The sequence below is a fragment of the Glandiceps talaboti genome, chromosome 12, assembly GCF_964340395.1.
Source record: "Glandiceps talaboti chromosome 12, keGlaTala1.1, whole genome shotgun sequence".
NCBI lineage: Eukaryota > Metazoa > Hemichordata > Enteropneusta > Spengelidae > Glandiceps > Glandiceps talaboti.
The window spans coordinates 3,578,677-3,588,461 of NC_135560.1; the positions used below are offsets into that span (position 1 = coordinate 3,578,677).

General features: G+C 36.8%; 1 protein-coding gene across 1 annotated transcript; it reads left to right on the forward strand.

Annotated features, from left to right (window-relative positions):
- Positions 1-5,854: 5,854 nt before the first annotated feature.
- Positions 5,855-7,009, forward strand: LOC144443596 (somatostatin receptor type 5-like). Its single transcript, XM_078133136.1, has one exon. The coding sequence runs from the start codon at positions 5,855-5,857 to the stop codon at positions 7,007-7,009; it is 1,155 nt and encodes a 384-aa protein (XP_077989262.1).
- Positions 7,010-9,785: the final 2,776 nt, after the last annotated feature.

Genomic DNA, 9,785 nt, shown 5'->3' on the forward strand with positions numbered 1-9,785 from the left:
ACAAGGCGTGTATAACAACGAATCAACCAGGAAGTATGCTGTTAACAAGGCGTGTCTAACAACGAATCAACCAGGAAGTATACTGTTAACAAGGCGAGTCTAACAACTAATCCACCAGGAAATATACTATTAACAAGGCGATTATAAACAAGTAATCCAACAGGAAATATACTGATAACAAGGCGTGTATAACAACTAATCCACCAGGAATTGTACTGTAAACAAGGCGTGTATAACAAGCATATCTGTGTACATATCAATAAACAATATGTCACGGTTACAAAATATATCGAAAGACCGAAGCACTTAATTTTCAAATAAATGTCTCAATTTTTTCATAGAATTTATTCTGACTTTGATAATAATGTGTATACTGAAAGTAATGTGTCGGAATTGTTTCGGATGTGCTTTTTATTTTGTTAATAATACTTCATGCAGAGTTAAGAGATTTGCAATGTGGCCTTAATTACACTGCACTACAGTGTTGTTATCGAATTGACCTTTTACCCGTTATATTAATTGATTTCGTATTGATCGCATGATTCAGTCGACAACAAATTTAAAGTACGTATGGTTGAAAACATTTGTCGCCATAAATCAGGTTGTTTTTGAAAAACAGGGAACAACCAATCTAATGTGTTAATTCAAAGTTTACGGCATACATGCAGACGAAACGCCACGAATAAGTGACGGTGCTTAATCAGAAGCTAATGTTACACATATTGCGAATGCTATGACACTGATATATCGAAATGTAGAACTTACCTTTACGTTGTCATTTAATTAAGCTCAGCTAACCCCCATAGCCACTGTGAGATTGTTGGGTATCGACTTACTTGAAAACAACTCAATGTATACGTATCACTTGTGTACATGTAACTGTAAACACAACACTGGACTACATGTACACGTCCACACGGGTCACACCAAGTCATTCCGTGCCTACTTGATATCGTTAATGTATTACGAGACTACATAGTAACAAATGGGCTTGTGACCCAAATGTTTACCTATCAATTTAAATGCATCCAAACGATCAAAGGATCAACAAACAAGGGTGCTAGGCTAAGAAGGTGTACACTCAGGCGAATTCCACGGGAACTCTAGAACTTATTTTTTTACTTCAATTATAAAGTGTAAGTAAAGTGCCCAGGCTTTGTGTGTGTGTGTGTGTGTGTGTGTGTGTGTGTGTGTGTGTGTGTGTGTGTGTGTGCGCGCACAGAGAAGACGAAACAAAAAAACAATCGCGTGTTTCCGATGAAATGACCTCAGAGAAAAGGGTAGCGAATTCGGGAATTTAACTTATTTAGTTTTATCTTTTGCTTCGACTAAAAAATAAACAAAATATCGGGCAGAATACTAGTATTCCTCTGATAGTTTGAAGAAATATGTACAAACATAACTGGGGAAAGACAACAGACATGTATAAAGGGCAAGAAGACAAAGAATTTCTTATCTTTTTGTGTTAAATGTTTCAAAAATGTTTTAAGGTCGAGAGGCTTAAACTAGGGTCGGTTGGGTTATCGGAAATAAACAATTTTTTTTTTAAAAGTATGAAAACAGAAGGGTAATGTTTTGTTTTACTGGAAGGATGAGGGCGCCCTCATTTCTTGTGTTTGCCATTGGTTTCAGGTCATATATTTGGTTGACACGCTTGGCAACATCATAATCGACAGTCGGTCTTAGCTACACAACAGCACGATGATACAATACTGAATTGCTTAAGTAATAACGAGACCAAATCACAAATAGTGTTGATTTGTCATAACAACAGCCGTGGCTACAACGATGGAAGAAGAGAGAGAGAGAGAGAGAGAGAGAGAGAGAGAGACTAGACAGACAGACAGACAGACAGACAGACAGAGAGACAGACAGACAGAGAGAGAGAGAATAAAACAGAAACACACATATATAAGTACATACGTACATCCGTACATACACATTCATACATATTGTATATGGACTATGCTTCGCATGGCAATAATGTATTATTCATGAATTATTGCTTCTTTTGTTCATAATTGCCAATTCGACGAAAAAATGATAACATTCTTTCCAACAAGTTCTCCACATATTCAATCTGATATGGCATGTACATTAATATCATCCTCGTAATCTTTCAACACAAAATGTTATAGAGTTGTCAATTTCTTGTTGATTTGCATGTAACATATTACTTTTATCCTTCAATGTCATGATCCTCTTTTGACAACTTATTTTACCTTATAGTTCAGATACTACTTTACTGGACTGGAATGGTTTGCATTCAGTTTACCCCACAATTTTCCAATTTTCAGTAGAATTCAGACATCCCCTAACATTGATGATGATTAGTGAATAGGTGGTCAAAATGACTTGGACAAACACTCCACAGAGAAATCTTTATTAGGCTAAAGGTGACAGCCGCCAGTCCATTATTATAATTGTTATGAGATATAATCAACCAAATGCCAGCTGAGAAAAAAATTTAACACATTTAGAATTTAACATTCAGTCTGATTGTTGTGAGTGGAACTAGGTTCTTACATATTATGGTGTATTTTTTACACACAATCTAAGCGACTTATTTTATTACTTAAAAAATCACTATATTTCTCGTGGTTTAACATTAGCTTTTGTTCACCAATTAAAATGACCCTTTCTACTTTGCAAACCTGTTTTCTTTTTACTTTTCATAATTCAATAATTAACACTATTCTAAAAATGTCCTTTTTGAATTTGATTGCAAATGTAACGTGCATTGACAAAACCATAACCCTCGGTGCCTTGGGCGGAAGACACTGCTATAAGTAACGTGACGGAGTTACTATAAATGGGCATATAATCAGCGTGTTGACTAGATGACTAAAGGGTACCCACATCATTTTCCCTCTTTCTAGAGGGTTCGATCAAGCTACGCAGTGATTAGCGTGATTCCAGAATTTTAAATTTGACCCTACAAGACTTCTATTCCGAGTACCTACAGTACATTTGTCTATTATTAATGATCTGGCCATGTATATATTTCTGATTTCAATGCTTAGAACATCCTTCTTAGCGCTTGTTTATTTAGTATTAGCCAATGCCGTCCACACAATCACGGTTTCCATGGATATCCGAAAAGGGGGCTTCAGATCAACGAGAATGAATCGATATCAGTTCCTTTCTATGCTGAAAAAATATCAGAAAATCAGATGATTTGATAAAATTCAGTAATCATGCTACTATGGATAAATTGAATAAAACAATATACATTGTATAATGACTAATCTATATCTGTCCTACATTTTTTGAATTTATTGATATTTCTTTAGCTAGTGACGTCAAACGTTGGTCTTGTTAATCCGTATGTATTCGGAAATCAAAATGAAAACTCATTGGAAATCGTAAGAGTCGTGGATATCAAATAACCGTTTCTATTTGCTCCGATATGTGTTACAAAATGCGTAAAATATACATACGTCACTGCCAGGAGTAAGCTTATACATAATGCGTAATAGTATCAAAATTTATGAAGCATGCAACAGTTGAGATGTGTTTCGTGTTAGTGTTTGCCATGATTTATTGATTACTTCTTTAGGCAAAATATTTTGTATGTACATAAAACAGACAGCTACCTTGTTTTCACTTACAGAGAGAAAGAGAGAGAGAGAGAGAGAGAGAGAGAGAGAGAGAGAGAGAGAGAGAGAGAGAGAGAGAGAGAGAGAGAGAGAGAGAGAGAGAGAGAGAGAGAGAGAGAGAGAGAGAGAGAGAGAGAGAGAGAGAGAGAGAGAGAGAGCGAGAGAGAGAGAGAGAGAGAGAGCGAGAGAGAGAGAGAGAGAGAGAGAGAGAGACAGAGACAGAGAGAGAGAGAGACAGAATAAAACAGAAATACACATATATAAGTACGTACGTACATCCGTACATACACATACATACATACTGTATATGGACTATGCTTCGCATGGCAATAATGAATTATTTGGCGTTAAGCATTTTTGATAATTATAAACGGACTAGGTACTTTTGCAATATATGATATTTTGTGTTGCAAAAGACACACTGTATCACATGTGAATAATACATGTGGTACTCACGCGGTACACAAATGAAATACGACGTGTAAGCTTACTCTTTCAGAAGCCAAAAAACATATGGACGTCTGTACATTGAAACCTTGTAAGGCAGGGAGAAATGTAACAAACAACCTGAGACCCAATATTGAGATCTAGACTTTCCTGTAAACGTTGCTATAGAGACACATATTCTTTTTTTTAAAGTACATATATCACCAACGCTATATGACATGGATACATTAGACGGCCGCGGTATATCATGTCTTAGTTTGCTACGTAGATATGACAACTGATATGGTTTATGACGTTTGAGTTATCTGTCACCTCAACTTAGTTACGGCCATATTGTGTTTAACATTGATGTATTATTTCTAATAGGTATCTGTCTTTGTTTTAAGTTAATCATTAGAAAAAGATAGTCATTGCATATTTCTCTTTACGTAGACGTTTTAATAATACGTGATAGATTATTTAATGCATCATTATGGACATCCACCCAGCCAACGATATTTCCTATTGTCAAACCAATATTATTTTATCGTTTTAATACCATTTATCTACCCATTAAATCCACTCATCTATATAATCAACTAGTCAACCAACCGTCACTCACTCACTCACTCACTCACTCACTCACTCACTCACTCACTCACTCACTCGCTCGCTCGCTCGCTCGCTCGCTCGCTCGCTCGCTCGCTCGCTCGCAATCAATCAATCAATCAATCAACCAACCAACCAACCAACCAACCAACCAAACAACAACAAGCCGACTAACCAACCAGTCACCCAACCAAACAAGCAAACAGGCAAGCAAGCAAGCAACCAATCAAGCAAGCAAGCAGGCATGCAAGCAAGCAACCAACAAAATTGTGAAATACATGGTAAAAGTAGTTTTTATTACTTCGACCATCACTCTATGCTGGTCTCAGACAAAATAGAAAATATGGTGAGTAATTAATAATTGATGGGCATGTGTCGCTACATAGATACTTTAGACCAAGAAATCACACATGGTTTAATAATACATTAGGCTGGAGTCAGAATTTACGGCGGGGGGGGGGAAAAGAAATTATTTTGGTCAAGAAAGGTCAAGGCCCATCGAAATGAACCCAAGAATTTTCATAGCCCGCCCCCCTTCCTGGCTACACATATTTTAATGTGTAATACATTCGCATGGCTGTCATGCAACTCATCACTGAATATAGGTTTCAGAAGATATTTTAATTTACTCGGTTAACAACCGCTCCTGAGGTTTAATTCGGTTCAAATCACGAGCAAAATATTTCGGGGCCCCCGTTTCAGATGATCAGAATTTTCATGCCCCCCCCCTTTGAACCCTCAATTTTATTCATGGCGCCGCCCCCCATGTCTCCCCAGGCCCCCCTGCCGTAAATTCTGACTCCACCCTTATATACGTTTTACTTTCGATGTTTACTGTGTCGCACGTGATAGACGGACCACATTGAAATCTATCCATTATTGACATGAAGGGGTATACGCATGCGCTACAATACAGCAAGCCTTAAGATTGGGCTTTAAATGAAGGTGATCTACGAGGTGGGGTTCTAATACCTTCAAGTTGGCTACCATACAATGAGTGCTAATCCCATTGCTCCTTCACATCAAAACACAGTGATGCTAAATACACATACGATTTATATTTCGTAAGTCGTAAGTCGAAGTTCAACGGTAAAGTGAATGTATTTGCAACTTTGAAGGTCCGCGTTGTAGTATCACGATACTACGATTGTGTCGCACAGTCGCTGATATTGGCCAAGTAACAGATGAAGATAACGGGCTTCGAGGTTGCCAACGCGACCATGGTTCTCAAGGACGGAGACGATGACTGCAACAGTACCTTTGACAACGAGGGACTCGGAGTTCTACCACAATGGGTTTTCCATGGTTTTATTCCAACCTACTATACTGTCGTATGCTTGGGTGGTTTACTTGGTAATGGGATTGTGATATTGGTAATACTCAACTATCCAGTCATGAAAGTCGTACCAAATATATACATTCTCAATTTGGCATCAGCTGACAGTCTGTTTCTGCTTGGATTGCCCTTTCTTGCGTACTTTAACACGACAAGAAAGTGGATATTTGGTGATCTGATGTGTCGGCTCGTGCTTGTCATAGATGGTATGAATCAGTTTACAGGTATGTTTACTTTGACAGCGATGAGTGTCGACAGATACTTTGCTATTGTACACTCTGTATGGTCAAAAAAATACCGAACCATTAAGAAGGCTAGGATAGTCTGTCTGCTGATGTGGTTATTGTCTGGTATGGCTACAATACCATTTTGGATTTATGCTCGGACGCAAACGTTTGACGATGTAACTGTCTGTAACGTTATCTGTTCTACGTCTATACAACGTATGTACATCATTACCACGTTCATCATCGGCTTCGGTCTGCCCATAGTGATAATTTCTGTTTGTTATGTTAGAATCATTGCATACCTAGTCATCGGAAGTAGACGACATCGAAGGATTCGCATCGGTAGAGTCGCAATCATGATTCTCTTGGCGGTCGCTCTTTTCTTACTTTGCTGGACACCATTTTGGATAACACAACTAATGATCGTGTTTGTACCACCAAAGAGTCGGACAAAAGCTTTAAAAATCGCCTATTTCTGTTGTCCATTCTTGATATATGCGAACAGTTGCCTGAATCCTGTTGTCTATACGTACGTGCGTCAGGACTTTAGACAGTTTATAACTAAAATATTCCGTAGAAGTTTGAGCCAAAAGCCAAGTATCCAAATAAATGGTAAAAATGTGAATGGCAGCACTTGTAGTAGACGACAGGGAGGGCTACATGGTGTTGGATCGATCCAAAGTCTGTCAGCTAGCCCGAGAGTAAGTCACTGCAAGTTATCCGAAGACCCCAGATCAAATACAATCGAGCCGACCATTCTCCCCTGCGTTCAAGTTGAAATGCTTCCTAGTGGTATCAGCAAGGATAACTGAGTTTGCCTCCCTGAGTATTATATTTATATCACCATTTGTTATTGTATGAACTATTACAGCGGGCGATCGATTAGAAAAGCTCCGAAGTTTATGGCTCTTTTCGAAAAAGCTTACCCAAGCTATTAAACAAACTATCACTGAGTCTGATAACAATGTTTAATCTTGATATAGACACCACAAAGATAACATGTAAACATCACTTTCACAGTGTCAACTCTTTTAATAATATATACTAGTAACAGCATACACACTAATAGACATGAGTATAATTATAATTACATGAAGTTCAAACAAAAGCCATGGTCAGTAGCTAACTGTACTATTTCTTTCATAAGTTACTGTTAATATCATTAAATAATGAAGTGTCCACACTGTGTAAGTGATGTTTGTGTGTGTCTATCTCAACATGAAACCTTGTGATCAGGCTCACTGATCTTGATAGTTCGTTTAACAGTTTGGGCAAGCTTCTTTGAAAAGAACCGAAATATTTATAACGCATTGTATTCTGGCAAAGGTCAAATCTTGGACAAGGAGGCTAGTCTATTTACCTATAGTTTCGTCAAAATTTATTTTGTAAAATACAGCAATATGGTGAAATATAAATGGAATTTATTCGTTATTGTTGAAAACTCCGTCAACCTTTGGAAAATGGGGGGGGGGAGGGGGAGAAGAAGGGTGTCTCTGGTAGACAATTGATCATTATATTATTGACACATAAGTTATCAAGGCAAATTTTGACGTGCAATATAAATATTTATGTAAATCAAAACGAGTCCGAAATATAAGTCGTAGGTAGAATTATGACGTCTCGTTGGCGACTTGTAGTAGATTGTGTCTGTGTAAAATGTAGAGGTACAATTATAAAAAAAATATGCCCATATTATATCATAATATTTGAAATGTAATTATGAGCGCTTGTTGCTATTTCAACAGCCTTTTCCACGTCAACAGGCATGTGTTTTTTGTCTCCAACAGAACCGACAGTTATCATATTTTGCAAACGAGCAATCAAAAATGTCAAGAGGTAATGTAATATCCTTCCTGTCCTGTCCCTTTGAAAACACGTAAATTATAAAGAAAACGAGTAACGACCTTTCTTCCTGCATTCAGTGTACCAAAATACTTCCGTTCCACTTCATTGCTTAGCAATTTATTCGTGAAAGAAACAAATGACAGACCCAATGATGCGTTATACTGTGCATCTTGCTCCGGTAAACCTGTATTTATAAGCCCCCCAGGCGTCTGTATCGGGAAATTCGAAGGTCTCGACAATTCTTATTACAATAACAATTTTACAAGGTCTGTGCGACATCGCAAAATATGAATGACCTGTATTATATTTCTAGTAATAATCTGAAAATATCAAATTATGATCTAAATATTTACTGAGTAATAAATTCACTCTGTTACTATCGTATCATGTTCATGTAATTTTATTTATTTGAAATGTAATCCACATCCCAAAATTAATTTGCATTGGCATTGTCGAAGATGCTGTGGGCCAAAGATATATCCAACGAGTTATCCTTGGTGATCGTGACAACTTTCAAAGGGATTCGCTTTTTTTAATTGAACATAACCAATTTTGATGTGATGTAATTGAAAAAGAATATCTTCACCAACTCATTGTATTAAAATCAATTAGAGCCGATGCTAATATTTACATGGCTAGTAAATCGTATGTGTGAAGCCTTTAGGTTTTTGAAATATTTTAGACATCGACAAAGTACTTGTATTGTCAAAAGTTGCAACCTCCCAAATGAAAAGGAATTTGCTACCAAGAAATTATTTTTGTCGAATAAATGTCAAAGTTAAACTCTTACAACTAAAACGCTATTCACGATTTTGTTCAAGATTTCCATTTTTCATGACATAGCTATTAGAATTTAAACAAACCATTTCTATGATTCAGTATACATTACTACTTTATTTGTATATCATTATAGTGTCGACGTTGTACCAATCATGATCAGCGTCAATTTTACAAAATGCTAAGATACACAGTCTGAAACTGCATGGTTTTTGAAACCATATGTAGTAACAGTCAGATCTTTCATTATTTGTAGTTATCCTTTTTTATTGTTGACAGTCACTGTGAATTAAACCTATCTCGGGTAACTTTTTAATGGATTTGTACAAGCTATTACAAACGATACATCTATAATTTGCATACTGACTCAAGTAAAAACTGAATTGATGGAGTAAAGACGTCAAGGTGTGGTCCTAAATGTGAATTCCGAGCTTGGCATCGAGTCTGTGACTTAATAGAACATTCACATATAAACCCATTTTTGAGACAATATATTAGTTTTTGCCGCGTTTAAAGTGATTCACATGACACTCGCCAATTCGGGACAAGATCATTGCCAAGCGAATTGAAAACGTCAGAATATTGTTGGATTGGATTATGAAACTACCTTGATCTTAGGAGTCACCAACAGGTGTGGATCAGGGTTGGGAAAGGTCTATTAGTGTTACATAATTGATATTGATGAACAATTACTTGGTATTATGATGAACTAGCGTGTTAACAATCAGTTGGTTTGACTGTTTACAAAGATCGAAGTGACAAAGTGGCAATATCATTAATGGCGACGAATCAATACACTGAAAATGCATAATGCTGATGAGGGTGACTCACCATATTAATTTTCTATATACCTGTATACATTATCACAGATACAGGTTTGTAGTCTCATAAATTATTATACAGACGTCTAACTAATCCATTTGACATTATCTTTTATAAAACCTGCTGTGGCTAACTATTAAACTT

Coding starts and splice junctions, on each gene's coding strand:
- LOC144443596 (XM_078133136.1), top strand. CDS start 5,855: ATGGTTCTCAAGGACGGAGACGATGACTGCAACAGTACCTTTGACAAC.